The 19,301-nt window shown below is 40.0% G+C and overlaps 1 protein-coding gene across 3 annotated transcripts in view; it reads left to right on the top strand.

Moving 5' to 3' along the window:
- The window catches only part of LOC145783879 (tetratricopeptide repeat protein 12-like), a 172,641-nt gene that overhangs the window by 85,781 nt on the left and 67,559 nt on the right, over window positions 1–19,301 (top strand). For all 3 annotated transcript variants that reach the window (XM_082595635.1, XM_082595634.1, XM_082595636.1), the window contains 2 exons: window positions 1,855–1,947; window positions 8,471–8,534. In XM_082595635.1, the coding sequence (XP_082451761.1) occupies window positions 1,855–1,947; window positions 8,471–8,534 (157 nt within the window). The remainder of the gene's footprint in view (window positions 1–1,854; window positions 1,948–8,470; window positions 8,535–19,301) is intronic.

Here is a 19,301-nt window from a genome sequence, read left to right as displayed (position 1 = left end):
ACTTACCATCTTTTTTTTACACCAATTAATTGAGCCTTTGCTCCAGATTTTTATATAATTTTCGTCTCCCACGAGTATTTAAATTGTCCTTGTAGCTAAACTTCTCTTCCTCGTGGGAGACCCCAAAGTTTATCCGCTCTGCCTAAGGGCAGACCGGGTATAGGAGTCAAACGTACCTGTGTTGCGGTCACGTGATAGAGACGTGGGCGCTGCCCGGCTTTAAAACTTCTGCCGGTACCAGTCGCCCCACACGACGGGCTGCCCGGCCCGTCGTAAGCTGACCTTTTTGCGTTTACGGAAAGCGAAGCCCGTCCCCCTGGCCCGTTCCGCCATTCTAAATTTTGCGGACAAGTCGCGCAAAAATTTCAATCCACACTTTTCTTCCACAGGTACCTAGACTCCCCAGCCAGGCCCCCGCGACCTAAGCTGGTGGACTTCCCTTCCGGGTGCATTCGCCACCCAATAATCACGCCGCTCCCCGCTTCCGCGGGGCGTGGCAGGCCGGTTCTTTAAAGTCTCTGACCTGGCTATGTTTATTGTGTTCTTCTCGCCGTGTCAATTATTTTGTACTCGTGCATTGTTGACCAAAATAAAACAGTTCATCACTATAAGTATTATGCAGATGATGTGGATTGTGGAAGTAGCATAAGTGAAACTATTACTTTGATGTGAATCTTATTTTAAAGCTATTCAAAGAATTGTTTGGTCCAAAATAAATCATAACAGCCGTGGTATCAGTCACACTTGTGCCTTGTACGTCAAATTACTTTTTACTCTTTTCATATCATGAGCAAGATCCAAGTATAAACTTTTCAAGTTATATGGAAAATATTTTTTATGTATACAAGTTTATTGTTGCAGAATCTGAGTTTCTGCTTGTACCAGGGAACAACAAATTTAAACCGGCAATGCTTTTGACACAAAATGTTTTATTGAACAGAAAAATATGTCATGGCTTCCATGAGATATTTAAGAACATAGGCTATGGTATGTTTTTTTACTGATGTTTACTGTTTAGTGTAGTTATTATTTGACTTAACAAAAAGTGAACTCAGTATTGTTCAGAAACTTGAATAATTTATTGATAAAGCTTTCGCCGATGCAAACCTGGACTAACAACAGATAAATGCCGAACACGCGCATTAAAACAACAATATATTTTTCTGTTCAATATAACATTTTGTGTGAAAAGCGTTGCCCTACCTGCCAAGCTGATATAATCTCCAGATTTTACTAGAAATAGCACCTACATGACCGGCCGCCACAGTGCTCTGCACCTAAATATCCTGACACCACAGTGTGCATGCCTATTTGACCGGCGCCTAACTGTCTGCACTTAAAAGACTTGCTCCCATAATTATCAGGTCTGTGGAACCGGAAGGATTTTGGCATGTCCGGATACGAAATGATAAACATGGAATTTTTGTTTACAATCTTTTTTCAAAATATTATTTTTATCTCTGTATTGCATTCTTGAACTTTAACAGAAAATAGAAGTGTTTGTTCTTGCCAGTCTTTGTGAAAGTCGCCCTAGCAATATCGATTGCAACTATAGTGAAATTACATTTAAAAAAATGATAAACAACAAAAATTAAAAGCAACTTGGCAATCCTAAAAAATCTGGCAATACTGAAACTGTAGTCTGAGTCGCCAGTCACTTATAAATTGAGGAGTCGGAATCGTATATTTTTTACCCGACCCTACAGCCCTGATAATTAATTATTCCAGAGTAGTACACGCAGTACCATCTTGCGCACACTACTATGCTACGTTAAAGAAGTTGCAGAGCACTAACATACCGTATTACATTTGCTGATATTATCAGTCAAGAAATGCATGTCATCTTGTCACCAGGTTGTCAACATTGCTACTCCAACCCAAGATGGGGAAGGCAGAAGCCAACTCCGCATCATCGGATGCCCTTGTAAACATGTCTCTTGATAAAAAGTAAGTAAAGTCTCATGATGTTTCAGTTATGACACAACTCTAAATTATTTTCGAAATTGATGATTCTAATTTATTTAAATTGCAACAAAACAGAACAACTACAAACGTTTTCAATGCAACACTTTCTTATTGAGGAAAAATCATAATTTGCATTTAAAAATATGACATCATCCAAAACATCTTAATCAAAAATAATCACACAATTTATGGTAGACTTATCATCATTGAGTAATGCATTATTACAAGAGGAATTCCGTGTAGTTACTGGTGTAGTCTGTGCAGCTTTCAAAGTCAGTAGCAACCTTAAAAATGTTATCAATTGCCCTACAAATTTGAGAGAGAGAAATAACTTCATTTGCCAATCAGATTCTATAATAGTACGATACACATTAACACAATAAGCTTACATCACAATAACAAACAGTTCATGAACATGGAGGAACGCATAAGTACTCTCAGTGTTAACAAATTCAATCTGATTAACCAGGAGCAGCAAAAGACCATTTGGTCGTCTAGTCAGCTGCTCCCAAGGACAGGATTTGACAGGATTATTTTTTCAGGTATTAATACAATACGAGAGGGTGCCCCACTTGAATTTCAAAAGTTTTATTTTTTCCCCAACTTATGAATCACCCTGGGCTCCAGTGCCCATCGACCGGGAGACAGAGTGGCTTCTTTGCGACGAAGCTCAGCAGGTTGGTAGCCAGCAAGAATGGGGAAATTGTCCAATGGTGTGGAATAGAGTGGTTCAAAAAACACAAGTTTCTCGGAATCTTCCTCCACAAGGCTTAAAATGTGCCATTTCTCCATAGAAGTGCTCTTGCAAAAAATTAGACTGATTGGAGGTTGTTTAGAGGTCAATCAGATTTTCACTTTTTTACCACAGGATGCATAAAACATCATTTTTTTCAATATTCTTCTGTTCAAAGATATTCAAAGGCAAAACTTTCTTATTCACAATATTTTGCATTCCAGATTAATAATTGTGCTTGCAATAACATATTTGACAGGATAGTCACCTGCATAAAACTAGGCTCACTTTTTTATCCCAGTTTTGTCTCTTTGTGGCTCTTGTTTATGCACGGTACTAGCACGAGGCTCCATTAGCTGCAAGAGTTCCTAACAACGATTAGAAACTTCTCGACCTCCTTCACCACTACCCAATATGTTATATTAAGAAAACAGTTCTGAGGGCTCTTCATCGTCACAATGGTATTTTTCTGAGCATCTTGCTCTGTTAGCGCTGTTTGGTGATCGTGTTGATGACAGAACCAAAACAGCAATGGTGACAAACTTGGCATGACTACCACATTCAAAAATTCTGAAGCGGCTGGACGGGGCAGGATTCGACCATCATACTCCAATAGAGTCATTTATAACAAGTCGGTCACTAAAGCTATTTGGTCTGGTAACAAAGAAGTAACTGGTAACAAAGAAGCAGGAGCATGCCTTGGCAAATACCCAGTCTTTGGGCATCAGCTCAGACCAAGCATACAATAAATTTAAAGCCCATTTCAGTCTCCTGAAGTGGTTAATGACACAGCCGAGTGAGGAATTGCACTAATTCAGTCCTACAATTCAGCTCTAACCAAAGATGAGAGTCAGAACAGTACCTACTGCAGTTAGTAACAATCCACAGGAAAAGGTTTCCGGTGCTAACCAAAGCAACCCTCAGTCTCAACAAAGCCTGAAATGAGACTGACGAAAACAGTGGCCGAATGTCATATCTGATTTAACACCACAGTCCTTGATGGTAACATTGTATTTTAATTCATTTATCGTGATATCGATGTCTCTTTGTGATAAAGGAAAACTGTATTATGTTTAAACTTATTTAACCTTTGAAAATGATTGAAGTGATGGCTGATGAGACTAACTGCTGGTTTCGAGTGAACTTTTTTCAATAATAATGGTAGATGCCGAATTGCCGATAGTTTTGTATGGAAATAAGATGGGTATTAAGTTAATAAATACTGTTTACATAGTATACATACACACTAAGTTTAATTCTGCATCATACAAACGTCTAGCTCATTCTCTGCTGTAGTTTTCAAGATAATAGGGGATATTTACCCCTCTTTAAGTCTTGCACACAATACCGGCCTATGTGCGATAGGGTTTGACATAGGCAGAATGTGGTAAAAAAGTGAAAATCTGATTGACCTTTAAACGACCTCCAATCAGTCTAATTTTTTGCAAGGGCACTTCAATGGGGAAATGGCACATTTTAAGCCTTGTGGAGGAAGATTCTGAGAAATTTGTGTTTTTTTGAACCACTCTAGACTGTGGAATGAAGACATCCGGTTACTGTGCGCAAGGCACTGTTTATGGCAGTGTCGATGTTATGGCAGTGAGCCCTGCGGCATTAGACAGGTGCACACTGCACAGTACTCTGTTGAAGAGTAGACAAGGGCTAAGGCTGCTATACGCAAAGTGTCAGCCCTCACCCCCAGCTGGAGCCTGCCACGCGCTTGAGTAGCGCAGCGCGTGATGTCAGTTTCTTGAGCAGTAACATCAAGTGGTGGCGGTATGTGAGCGATCTGTCTTGAGTCACCTCAAATTACTTTGGTTCGGGACAGAAGGACAGAGATTTTCCGTTGTTCTGGACATGTAGCTCACGATCATCTTCCCGATTGTGTAGGTGGAAAGCTGCTGCTACAGTTTTGTTTTCGCTGAGTTTCAGTCACCAGTTCTGGAGATAGGCTGAAAGGATTTTCATGTCCTGGCTCAAGGTGTCTTCTAGATTTTCCCACGACTTTGTGGAGTGGAGAATTGCCAGGTCGTCCGCATAAGGGTATTTTGCGGAGATCGTGGTTGGCAGGTCGTGGGTGTAGATGTTGAAAAGAAGTAGAGCCAGGTACGATCCCTATTGTACGTCGTTTTTCAGGCGTCTTAGTCTGCTTCACCGTGAGTTGCCGGTGGTGAGGGTGAAGCTTCGATTCCTGACAAGTTCCATAATCCTACGGGCCATGATGCCATACGGTGTCATAGGCAGCTGTGAGATCTAGAAAGACAGCACCGGCCTTCGTTTTTGCCTCAAAGCAGTCCTCGATGTCTTGGGTCAAGAGTGTGACCTGATCTACAGTGGATTTTGAACACCGAAACCCAGCTTGCTTTTTTGAAAGGAACGGGTCGATGATTGAATTGATGTGGGCATAGATCAGCCTTTCAAAGATTTTGAACACAGGTGGTGCAAGCAAGAAGAGAGGAATTGAGAGCAGGGGCAGCATGGAGCATAAACTCAGGACAGATCTTATCCAGCCCTGGAGACTTGTGTGGTTTCACTAGGCGGACGGCGGTGGCGGATACGTCTGGAGTGAAGTCTCCAGCGATTGTTTCTTCTTTTGGTGTTTCCACTTGCCACAGGGCAGATACTTCCATGGCGACAAGGCAGGATGCCTTACGGTCCTTTGTCTTGTAGACCTCGTTCTGCACTAGCTGGGAAGCGATGCATTTGCAGAAACCGGGCACTGGCAGGGGGTGTTTGCTGAGTGAGCGCCCAGTGAGGTTGTTGATGATGCTCCATGCTTTGCGGATTGAGTGTGAGAAGTTGATGGTTTGGACAGCTTTGTTCCATCGCTCAAGCTTTTTTGCGTCCAGGCGCTCAACCAGTTGTGGCGTTTAAGTGATGGGTATATTTTAGGTTATAGAGAGCCTCACACTCAGAGTCCCAGCATGGTTTATAGCTGGTTCGATGGCCATGTGGTATTGTGGCCTTTGTCGCAGTTATTATGGCATTGCAAAAGTTTTGGTGTTCCCCGTCTGCGTTGCATGTTTCAGGTGATGGTAACTTTGCAGTAGACTCATTGGTCAAGAGACTGTAGTGATGGCCACGTGATTCAATCGACTTTTTTGAAGTTCCATCTCTGCACCGTGAACTCGGGACAGGAGCTACAAGTTTTAGGGCAATGATGATTGATGAGGGACGGCCGGTGTTGGTACTGCGGGAACTTCTCAAGCACACGTCTGTTTGGAAGAGAGCTGCCGACACTCGCGAAGGCCAAGTAAGGATTTGACCCTGTTCCCCAGCGACCGGAGTGGAAACTGGCTGGTTCCTTTGGGTTGAATAGGAGGGCAAGATGGTTTGTAGAGGCCCAGTCAACCAGCAGTTCTCCGTCGCTGCTTGCGTTGTTGTAGCCCCAGTCGCTGTGCTGGCAGTTGAAATAGCCAGCGTAGAGACTGGGGAGGGGAACTTTGGAAGGGATAGTGGTAAGATTCGTGAGGGTGGGGGCTTGTAGATGTTGACGAGGTTGTAGTCTGAGATACAAATGCACACCCACTCAATCTCGGTATCAGTTGGAGTTGATCGACATATCAGTTGGAGATTGATCGACAAAGGTCCACTTCAGGCTCTCATGCACAAACGTGGCAATGCAGTGCAGTGGGTGTCTTGGAGGAGGATGACGAGTGCCCGGTTGGTATGGCCAAGCCGCTCCACAACTCTGATCTTGCTTGTTGTGGAGCCTTCTATGTTGAGCTGCAGGATGGTGGGGTGTCTGAACTTATCAGTTGCCCCTTGCTGTTGTGAGTGTGCTGTCCGGGTGGAGGCTCTTTGTTGGCAAGTTTCGTTTCTCATCTGCTAGTGTACAGATAGTACTCACAGGATGGGGCACGAGAAGCCACTTGTCGTCCATTCTAAACCTGACCATGCCCTAAAAGCTGTTTTTTTTCCTGTTCTAAACTCGCTGTAGCTAGCTGACTATTCTCACTTGACCTGTCTGCGTAGAATCAGCAGATTCCCTTTAAAAGCCAACTAACTTTAAAAAAATTTAAGCTAGTAAAAATTGGACAGTTAGCGCTGTCTCTTGCACCTGCGAGGAGAGCACAGGTAAACAAATTCCTAGTTCAAATAACTCCGACAGCAAACTTTCTTATGCCACGTCGTCAGTATCGCACCACTAGTTCATACCACATACTTCTCAACCTATGCTTTTGTCAGTCAATTGAATCTTTACTTTTGTGGAAAGAAAACAACTAAACTAACTGTCTCCAAGGATATGCACTGTTGAGAAGGGGCGATCTTCCTGGCATCAACACTACTTGACTACTCACTATAGAACAGTGAGCATTGTGTTTTTGCTAATCATACTCGTCGTGTAGCCTCCACATTAGCCATCAAGACTTTTCCAAAAACATGTGCTTCTTGGCAGTCGAGTGTCGCAAGAATTAACAGCGATAGACACGTGTTTTGTCCACGAGTTGGGGCTAATCGGTATCACACCACTAATTCATGCCGCATAGTTCTTAACCACTGCTTTTGTCACTCAATTGAAACTATACAATGCTTGCTGTTGTATAGTGAGATGCCAGGAAGATCGCTCCTTCTCAACTATGCATATCCTTGGCGACAATTAGTTTATTTGTTTTCTTTCCAAAACGATAAGGAATCAGTTGCTTGGCTACTGGCTATTACTCTGCCTTGATTTATTGAAGGAAGTTACTTAAATGTTGGTAAAACTACGTATGATGAAGTAATTGACTTCATAATGGGTTTTAAAGAACTGGAATAGAGAAGACAAATCATTGATAAATTTACAACACTCCCATTTATAGATTGTCTATGCACGACCCATCATCATCAACCAATTTTGATTATACAGGCCATGAATTAATCCTCATGTCGAGAGTGTGGCCGGTCTGTCTGTCGAGAACGAAGTCTTCCCCTCCACACCTCGCAATTTATTGGGTTGGCAGAGTCCATGTTTAGGGATACAAGGTCACGTTTTACAAGTTCTTCCCAAGAAAGTTTTGGTCTACCTTGACTCCGCTGTGCTGCGATGTTGACACATCTGACCTGTAAGATCCAGCTTGAGCTTCGCTCACCGTGACCATCTCAGCCTGCCTAATTGGAGGACTTCACTGATGTCTTTTATTTTGAGCTTTGATAGAAGAGTCTCAAAGTGGATGTTGTCTTCAGGCTTGACTAGACAGGTCCATCTTACCATCGCTCTGTCATTACGTTGTGGGCGCTTGACAGTGCTTGCTAAAGTAGCCCACATTTCAGAGCCATAGAGCATGACACTCCTCACACAACTGGAGTAAACTTGACCTCTGGTTGCAGCAGGAAGTTGCTTTCTTGTGAGGATAGGGAGGAGTTCCCTTAACTTTTTCCAGGCTGACTTGCACCGCGTTTTAGCCGCATGCTCACACCCCCTCCAGAAGATATGGTATCACCAAGGTAGCAAAAGTCAGCTACCACGTCAAGTGTGCCACCTTCAACCTCAACCTCGCTTACCGGCCTGCCATCTGTGGACTCAGTGCGAGCAATTGGTCTAAATGTTTTACTCTTTGTGCAATGAGTTGAGTTGCAACTTGCAACCCATGGTTAGGGAATCACTGATTTATGGGGTGCATATTATACTGTATGACCAAGCAGCACAATGTCTGCTCTGTCACTCAGTCATTGCCACTACCACTGTCTTGAGTATGGAAAAAGGCAGTGCTTTTTTGACACTTGGAATTGCTAACTTTTAACGAAAAGTCCATATGGCAACAACTTAATCACTTGCATTGTAATGTTTAGGTTTGGTGATTTGTTGGTGAAAGACTTTGGACGTCAACTTCTTCCTCTATATGAAGAATGCTTGGTAAGTTTTAACATGGCTTTCAAAGGGGCTTAACTTCAATTTTGCCAAGTAGGAATCTATGTGCAAATAGTAGAATTTCAGGAGCAACTTTAAAATAAAGCATGGGAACCAAAAGTGAGTAGTAGTAGTCTAGTTTTAATCCGGTGATATCCCCGTTACCGAGGGTTGCCGGATTCACCTCCAAATACCGCAATCGCCACACCATGCCTCCACATTGATCTGTCCAACGCATCTCCTCTTGTTAAGCCCACCTTGCTGCTTTCTTCCTCAACTTGCCTTTTCTACGTTTTTTGGGTCTTCCTTGTTTTCTACGACCCTCCACTCGCAACTCCAGCGCTCTTCTTAAAACATCATCTTCATCCCTTCTCAAAACATGCCCATACCACCTCACTCTATTCGCTTTCGCCAACTTATCAACATTTTTATTCTACCCAAGCAAGTTCATAAGTTCTTCAGTATTCCTTTTGTCCATCAGCTTCACACCACACATTGCTCTCACCATCGCTTTTCAGTTCTTTTTTAAATCACCAATTCGTTTTCCCGTAAGCACCATGTCTCACTTCCGTACAGCATTGCAGATCTCACACAACTACAGTAGTATAAATTCTTCCTCTCATTTTCAATGGAAATCTTCTACCACATAATAACTCTCGACACTCCCTTAATTTCACCCAACCAAACCTTACTCTTGCAGTCATTGCCGCTTCACAACCACCACTTGCATTCAATCTATCTCCTAGATAGCAAAAGGCATTCACGGATTCAACTTCGTCATTCAGCTTTTCAACTGGACCAACCATTTCTTCTTCAATCTTATTGCATCTTTCACATTCAAAACCATCTCCGGATCTTCATGTCACTCTCTTCATCTTTGCACATCTCCCATGCACCCACTTGTTGCATTTTGTACACTTAACAGAATTTGATCACTCTTTTTCCGCATACACCACATGGGTCAATTTTGCTCGTTTGTGATTTCCCCTGCCATTCCACTTATTACAACTTTTGTCTTTTTGATGTTCACATGCATAACTTTATATTGAAGCGACTCCTTCCACATCTCAAATTTCTCTCTCAGGTCTTCCATTGTGTCACTCAACAAAACCAAATCATCCGCATATGGTATCTCCATCAATGAATCTTCTCGTACACATTCGGTAATCAAATCAATCACTATGACAGAAATTAGAGGAGAGAGGACAGAACCCTGGTGTACACCAACTTTTACCAAAACCTCGTCTGAGAGGGCAGATCCAACTCGAACTCTTGTTGTTGCACCGTCATAAAGACTCATTACTGCTTGCACGAGTGCCTCTGGTACTTCTTTCTTTCTCATTGTCCATTCCATTACTCTTCTTGGAACTCTATCAAACGCCTTTTCCATGTCCACGAAGCACATGTACAAGTTGTCCCGATATTGTCCCTTGTCCCGATATTCCTCTTGCAACCTTCTCAAACTAAAATAGTATCTGTCGTTTCCTTCCCAGGCATAAATCCACACTGCATCTCGTCCAGCTTCACCACAGATCTTATTCTATTCAACACCCTTTCCACTACCTTCATTGCATGCTCCAACAGTTGCATGCTTCATTCCAATGCTCCAACTTCACATTGCATGCTTCATTCCAATGCTCCAACAGTTCCAACTCCAACTATATGACCCACAATCGAATAAATCACCCTTTCCCTTAAATTAAAGATGGCTATCACCATGCTCGTCTTCCATTCATTTGGCATTCCTTTTCCATCTAACACACGTTGACTGAATTCTTGCATTGTTTTCAATCCTGTCTCTCCACTTGCGCGTATCATTTCTACAGTGACTTCAGATAGTCCAGGAGCCTTTCCCGATTTCATTTTCTTCATTGCTTGCGTCACCTCCTCTTGAGTTACTCTCTTTAATGGACCTGCTACCACGTCGGCGTCCATATTTTGATCCCAATTGTTTTCCTCGTTCATTATCACCTCCATATGTTCTTTCTAAATTCTTCCACGATCTTCCTCACTGAAACCAAGTTTTCCATCCCTTTCTTTAATACATCGTCCACCATCCACATCTTTCCCATCCCGCTTCAGAACCTTCATAAACTTATATACTTCGTTGGGACTGTTTTTTAATTTGGTCAATTCCTGCTCAGCTTCTTGCTTCGTAACTTTTGCAACTACTCTCTTTGCCCGATTTTTCAATTGCTTGTACTTGAGCATAGTTTCTTCTGATCTATTTCTGCACCAATCCTTGTATGCGACTTTTTTCTCCCCAATTACTTCCCTCACCTCTTCATTCCATCACCACGTATCTCCTCGATCCATCCTGCCTTTTGTTTTCCCACAAACTTCATTGCAAGCTTTTAGAACTCCATTCTTGAAGTATCCCCATAGATCAGTCACAGCGTTGTGAACAAGACTTTCAACTCTCTTTTTTTAATCCTTTTTCTTGTGTCGGCATGTTCTAACTTCCAAACGTTTCTTTTGATCACCCTTTTTTATTTACAGTTTTCTTCGGACCTTTTTCTGTCCAAGTTGACAGCCACCAATCTATGCTGAACTTCGCATGGTATCACTTTCACATCTTTGATCAGTTTTCTGTTTTTCTTGCATACCAACCCAAAGTCAATTTCAGTTTCATTTTCACCTTCACTGAAAGTCACTTTTTTTCCTTCCTCTTTCTTAAACCAGTTATTAGCAACATGCAAGTCCTTTTCGTCAAAAAACTCAAGTGGTCGCCTTCCATCGCGATTCCTTTCTCCCACGCCAAACCCTCCATAGACACTTTCAAACCCATCAATTTGTTTGCCAACGTGCCCATTGAAGTCCCCAAGACCCAATACGATTTCCTGATCACTTGTGCTCCATTGAGCTTAGTTTCGGCTATTTCGTCATAAAATCCTTCTTTTTCTGCATCAGATCTTCCACTTTGTGGTGCATAAGCACAGATTACTCTCACTATGTGCTCGACCACCATCACTATCGCCATTATTCTGTCACTCTGTCTATGAACCTCAACAACATTTTCACATAGCTCTTTATTCACCAAAATCCCAACTCTTTCGATCCCAATATCATTGCCAAACCACCACAGCTTGTATCTCCTTCCTTTGACACCCAAAAACCTGGCTCCTTGTTCCTCCATCGCACTGTCTGTAAACAGCAAACATCGACCTTCCTCATTGAAAAGAGTTTTGACAAAAACAAAACTAACAACAGCTGCGGTATCATATCATTAACGATTTAATGAAGTTCATTTTAAACAAAGTCAGTGCGAAATTTGCGCTTGATTTTTAGCGCAAATCCTTTCAATGTCTGGTCGCACATTTGATAATGCTACTCTCATCTCTTCTTCAACCGCAAGTAACCTTTCTCGTTTTTTTGTTTTTATGTTAGTCAAACGGAAAATCCAGTCTCACTGAGATACGAAGTCGAAAATTGAAGTAAAATCACTACCGCCTTTTCTCCAATGCAATGATATTCATTTTGAATTTTAATCCAAAATTCATCGAGCGACATCTTATTGTACAATAGCTTTATGTTTCCGTCATTACGATAAGTTCTTCCTCATTTTTGAGATTCAAAGTAAAATGGTTGTCCTGCGGCAAAAATGGGTTTCTGACCCATGTATAGTTTTCTGAGCATAGTGTTGGAAAATAATTCTCTATTTTTGCTTGCAAAGATTCGAGATGCTGAATATCAATGGGACTATTTCCCCGTTATTTGTTCCAGAGAAATGAGAGAACATGCCAAAGGTTCCTTCCTTTGCACGTACTGACCACACTTTTGATTTTTCTTGCAATGCTCTCATTTTTTCAGTTGAAGATAAGAGATTTTCATTCTTGCCTTGCATACTAGAGTTTGTTTTGTTTAAGTGGTCAAATATATCTACCAAATATGCTATTTTGGAGACCCAGATGTCATCGCAAAGCAAATCATATAATTGTCCTTGTTTTTTAAGTGTAAAAAAGCTAGCATTTCTTCCTTCGGCGCATATACTCGTGATAATGCTATTCCACGGGACAGCCATCTTGCCTCTGTGTGTAGCAGAAGATTTTCATAATTTGCTTCCATTTCTTTGCAAAGTTTGGTAAATAATCTTGACTTAAGTGGTCTAACTTTGATGTAATTTATCATTTCTACAACTTGTTTTAGAGCTTGCTTTAAATCCGAGTCTAACGTTTTCCCAACAAGCACTTCACAATGAAGGAAACAGTGTGTTGTTATTATTTCACTATTTACCCTTTTTGCGAGTGACACAAATCCTTTGCTTGACCCAACCATGGATGGGGCTCCATCCGTACAAATACCTGCACATTCTTTCCATGTTAATCCATTTTCTTCCAAACATTTACTTAAAGTATCAAAAATATCGATGACCAGTCGTCCTTTCCTTGAGCTCCTTAGAGCAGAAAAACTGGTCAGCCATCTTTCCATCATTGACAAACCGCATGAAAGCCAACAATTGGGCCTTCCCGCTGATATCAGTTGATTCGTCCACTTGCATCGTAAAGATTTTGCTTTGCTTCACAGAAGAAATTACAGTATCTTGTATATTCGTGGACATGTCACAAATACGTCTATGAATGGTATCATTTCACAAAGGAGTCTTTTTTACTTCTTTCTCAGCCTCTGTTCCAAACATTGTTTTCACAATTGCAGTGCAAGCAGGAAGAATAACTCTCTCCGCTTCCGTGTGAGGTTTAGAATTTTTAGCTATTATCTCTACTACTGGATAACTTTTTTTTTTACTGGATAACTGGCATGTTGCGATTTCGTGAAAACTTGAAACGTTTTGGTGAATGTCTGGCTGTTGTTTTCGCTCATACAAGAGTCTTTTGAAATAGCTCGGCGGTTTGTCAGAGAGGTACCCATGCTTTGTCGAAAAGTGCCTGTTCACTTTACTTGGCACCATAGCTTCATATGACAATTTTGCGTGACAGATAAGACAATCTGGTGAAGGTTGGGCTTCATCACCACACCAAGTAAAGCCGATGTTCAGATAACTGTTGCAATATAGGCAAATTTTCTTTGCTTTTTTTCTAATGTACTTCCACTTTCGATAGCTGCTCTTTTTTTCGTTATAAACTTCTCCATTACAATAATGCAAAAAGTAAACTATTGTAATTGTATTAGTGATCTGTAATAAAGTATTGTATCTTGTATGAAAAACACTGTGTTGCTGCTCTATCAAAACTGCTACTTATGAAAATGTCATGTGGCTTGCAAAATCGCTGATTTAGCAACAACTGCAAGTGAAAATTTTCTCAGCCGTGAAGAAACTACTGGATTAGTGAATAATATGCAACAGCTCGTAGCACCCTTGCTAAACGTAAACGACACCCTAGGGTGCCGCGGCACCCTGGTTGAGAACCACTAGTCTAAACCTTCAAAACATATGACTAGGCTAACACGCACAACAGTATTTCAGTAAAAGTTATAATTTATGTTGTGGAATCGGTTTTCATCCAATAGGACTCCTCAGCACTTGATGGTACCTGACTGCGTACCACTTGGGAGTTCCTTGCAGTCATCGCATACCGCCTCTATAAAGAAAAATGTATTCGAATATTATTACTTTTACAAGATAGTAGGGTATCGGTGTACGTACAACTTTAAAGCGCCGCCCGAACGACGCGATCGCTAGGCTGCAAGGCACGAATGACACAAGGTATGAATGATGCAAGACCTGAATACCACAATGCTTGAATGACGCTGAGGCCCGAATGCCGCATGCATGAATTACGCGAGATTTGATTATTTTGTACTATAATTAATTGAACTCGATAGTAATTTCATTTGTCACCGTAGCAATTTCAATTTTCATTTTTTATACATGAACAAAAATATAAAAGTTATTTTTTGCACTCTAGAAAATAAAGATGAGACTTGGCTATTTCTCACTAAAACTAATTGTTTTTTTAATATGGTAGTAATTTCATTTGCTACAGGAGCAACTTCAATTTTTTCAATTTACTATAACAAAATAAATATAAAGTTGCCTCTAATTTATTCATTGCTTTTTAATCTTAATGGACAGTTGGACACGTCTGCATGAAACTCTTACTAATCAGAAGTGTTTCGTAATCTCAGAGTGTAGGCTAAGTTTGGCTTCCCACAGTTAATCTTGTACCTCGCTGCTCAGGAACTACACAGGAGGTTAATTTCACTATTATGTTTTCGAAGACTGATCCATGGCCCAATGCCAGATTTGTCTCATTTTGAAGGATTTTATTAACAGGCTGACTCAAATTGTCTTAAACAATGCAGTTTCTACAACTAAAGTTCTTTCAGAAAATATTGTAAGATTGTGAGAAACATTTCCTTTATTAGTAATAAGTATTTAAAGCTTTGTACGATATCGTGAGCTTTCTTTGAGTTGATTGAGAGTTATTAATCTTCATAAATGCCAGTTGTAATACGAAATGAAACCTCTATCAGAAGTAGTTTTCTCCAAACCACCAACATTAACGTAAACGGAGGAAATATATACACATTTTCTACAATTCAGTAGATTGTTACTGATGATCTTTACTCAATGCACATTATGAAAAAAATACGTCTTGACAGGGCCATTGAGTGCATAATTGGGGCCCTGTACCAAGCCAAACTCCGGGTCCCCTTAAAGTTTCAATTGGCAATGCACTAATAAATATACGTACAACCTGAATTTCTCTTTCACAAGTTTACTTTTTCTGCATAATTAGCACTAACTATTATTTGTTACATAGGTCCTCACAACAAGTACGGTGTGTGGTAAAAATAATCAAACTTTAAAGCTCATATAAAAATAATAACCATTTTAAATACATTTGCCTGTAGAAGTGGCACACTTCAGAAAATACTATGAATATCATACTTGGTGCAAAATAGCATACGTCTTTAGCATATACAACACGAATACAAAATAATTGCCAATGCAGTAGCCAAAAGAAAGACCATTAAATTGTAATGATAAATGTTTATCAGGAGTGTAGTCAGGGGGCGGGCAAAGGGAGCAATTGTCTCCCCCTGAAATATTTTAAAGTAACATTTCACACTCTATTACAGGATCATTTGACAAAGTTTTACTATCGATTTAGGCTGAAAAAATGCACAATTTTAAGATATTTTTTCTGAGGGAAGACCCCAGTGAGTGCTCCGCTTTCGATGAAACTCGTTGCCAGGCTCACTCACATAGGAAAAAATTTGCCACCCCCGACATTTTGTGCTGACTGCACCCCTGATATTATATTTCATGGCCTAAGTAAAATTTCAAAATTAATACTCGACCTTGCCTCACACCATCACATTCACCAAAGGGATGAGAACAGGGTTGCCAGACTGAAATTTGTAAAAAAGGCCAAACTCACCAAGAAAAAAGGCCAACTTAAGGCCAAATAGGTAGAAAAAAGGCCAAAAATAAGCCAAACTCAATCAAGATAAAATAAGCATTGTAATCACGGTTGCCAGACTATGAAAAGTTTTCAATGCAAAATAATACAAAAAAAAGGCCAAAACAAGGAAAATATTAGATAAAAAAGGCCAAATGGATAGGTTATTTACCTGTTTATATTAAAAATAATGAAATACAGATACATAATTACAAATTATATTTAACAAATTTACTTATATTTTATTGGATTATTGAAGATTTTCTTCTAAATAGTTGGTTTATTCATTTTCTGATGAAATATACAAATTCTCATTGTTGCAGACCCGTAGCCAGCCGGGGGCCAGGAGGGCCTCAACCCCCTTGAAAAAAATTGCCCCCCTGGCAAAATCCCAATGTTCTCGAGCAACAGCTACAATTATTTGATTTTGCCCATCTTTCCCGTTTTTTCTTTTTTCGGCCCCCCCCTAAAAAAGTTGGCCCCCCTTGCTCTGCAGTCTGGCTACGGTCCTGCACTTTTGTGCAATTCAATCATATTTAGGGTGCACTTGAAGTCTTTGCAACACATTTTGTGGTCCAACAGGTGAGAACGAATTCTTATGACAACTTCCAATAGTTGAATTTGTGTTCTGTTTGTAGGCTTTGTTTTTACAGAAGTAGGCTAAATTAGTGAAAATATTACCATGATAATGATACTTCACCACATCACCAAAGTGATCAATTGAGAGAATAGAATCAGGGGTTCCCAATCCAGTGGCGTAGCAACGCAATATGCTGGTCTTGGATTGTCGCACGAAATGCCGCTCCCTTTAACACCGTCGTAAAAGCGGATTAAAATTCCACACAACAGAAGAATTAAAGCAGTGTTTGTTCAACTTTATTGAAAGTTCAAAATTCAATACGTCTAGCTTTCATTGAAGCAAATTGAGCAATTATGTCGTCAAAAGATGATGTCTCGACTACGGTAAATCACTTTCAATGGACATTGGGCAGTATTACTAGTGCAGACAGCTTTACTATTACTTTCTTCAATAGTCGATCTCAAGTAAGATTTTAATTATCTCAAACTCCCTAATTTGATCATCTCAACTATCACATTGTGAGTTAGTATTTTTGACCAAGTAGCCACATCGTTATGAGAATAATAGATATCATCTGTTTTATCTTTATATAAAAGTGTTTCATTCATAAGCTTTTTTTCAATGTTCACTTCGTTATTGTTTTGTTCAAGGTACACTTCTTTTTCCGTCTCAACTTGAGGTAGCGATTTACTGGTGCTGCTATCCTCTTCTGTTTCTTTAGCAGAGGCGACTTTTACAAACTTCACAATGGCTCCTTCATTTTTTCTTAGTTTCTCTTCTCCAGCTTTCTTTTTCTTCTTAAAAAAGGTCCACTTTCTTTTACTCTCTTCATAAGTAAAAATTAACTTACAAAATTTGCAGCTTAAATCTTGTTTTGGAATCTGCAGCACTACTGTATAATTAAAAAACAATAACCATAATTGCAAATTTTCTGAGTTAAGTTAAGTGATCTATTTCAGACTTGAAACTTTAAACCTTTCACAAACCTAACCCATCTTCACACATGAAGATGGAGAAATCCCGTCTATCTACCACTCACAGACAGATGGTTGACCTCAGGGTCTCTTCCTGTCTCCTCGCGAAAGTGAAATGAACTGAAAACTAATCTAAACGTATAATTAACTGAACAATGCTATAGCTTACAAGTTACAACCGACATTCTAACGGCATGAGTATCATGATCCTGTCCCAAATACCACATAGTGAGTCACAATCTAAAAACGTTGCAGCATGGCCACCTGGAGATGCAGCCTGATTTGTCACATTTTGCAGATTTTGATTACAGCTACTGTTAGTGTTTGATTGACGTTTTCTTAGATTTTTTTACTTTTTGCTGTCTCTTAATAATATAAAAGCTTTTTGTTGCCTTGGGGAAGCAGTAGCAAATGAGAAAAGGTAACTTGAAAAACGCTGAATCAGACTGTTATTGAAAAATTAACAGTCTGACTAAAATCTTCGAAATCAAATTTTCTTTGTTTTTCAACATCTGAGGATGTTAAAACCTATTGTGTCATCTGAGGAAAACAGTAAAGAAAGTGTAAAAATATAATTTTTAGAAAAAATTATTTAAACATTCGCCAAAAGTTAGCAAAACCTGAAAATTTCTGCAAAATGTGACAAATCAGGCCGTATCTTTAGGTGGCCATGTTTGCACTTAGATCAATGTTAAGTTAGGTCGTTTAAGTCTGAGTCTCCCTGAAAATGAAATAACGTGTCTGTCTTTGTTCGTTTTTTAAAACGTTATCATATTTTGCCGCCCTCCAGCAACGTGCCGCCCCTGGATTTATCCACAAGATCCAATGGGTAGTTACGCCACTGTCCCAACCTTTTCACGATCTCGTACCACTTGGATGCTCTGTACTGCCAAGCGTACCACTTCTTGCAAAACAACTAGTTTGGTCGAATGATATTTTATTCAGAATAATAATATATTGGCCTACTAAAATAACACTAAAGCACCACAACTAAATTTAATTAGATTTATTAATGAAAGATTTGCCAACAGCGCATCGAATGTCATTTTCGGGCGCACCTAGTCGGTTTCGATTTTTTGACTTGATGTTCATCATGACTGAAAATCCCTGCTCGCATTCTCACCTGGAAGGGAAAATCGCGAAACAAGCGTAACAATAAGAATAGGCTTCGGGAATTTTTTTTTTGTAAACAAAACCAGATAAACAAAATATAAAGTTGTGAAAAAAACGGAAGCTACCCGCGTACCACTTGAAAAACCTTCGCGTACCACAGGTTGGGAACCCTTGGTCAATAGATGCATGGCACGCTATATGGTTAAACTTAGATCAATTTCTGCTATTTTTTTCTGAATCAGTGACTTCATGGACAAATTTAGTGAGAGAACTTTAAGAGGAGTTTGGTATTTTATTTAGGTGTTTCTTGGTTTTTTCATCTGTAGAAATGTTGCTTAGCTTTGGCAATATATTCACCTTGCACATTACGTGAACCCGTTACGTTTTTGTATAGGCTAGGCTACCTACTTTTGAGCGTTGACATTATAATTCCAAAATAATATCTATAATATTCATATTTATCGATATTTTATGACTTTTACCGGATTTTAATACATTGTAGCAAAAATAATTCTGAAAGTATCTCAAAAGGTAGCAATTATAAAAGGATTGTAGCGGATGAGTTTTAATCCGCTACAGTGGTGACATCTGGCACCACTGGCTGCCTTAGCGGGTGAGCGCAGTCTGACTCGGCGCCGGCGTCACATTACGACTATTAAACAAGCATAGAATAGAACATGAATTGAACAATGGTGAATATGGTTTCATCTGGTAAGGTTACGATATAAGTTATGAGAAATAT

This window comes from Aplidium turbinatum, chromosome 15, assembly GCF_918807975.1.
Source record: "Aplidium turbinatum chromosome 15, kaAplTurb1.1, whole genome shotgun sequence".
NCBI classification, from domain to species: Eukaryota; Metazoa; Chordata; class Ascidiacea; order Aplousobranchia; family Polyclinidae; genus Aplidium; species Aplidium turbinatum.
Note: the sequence above shows the minus strand (reverse complement) of the source record. Positions and strands in the feature narration are given on the sequence as shown.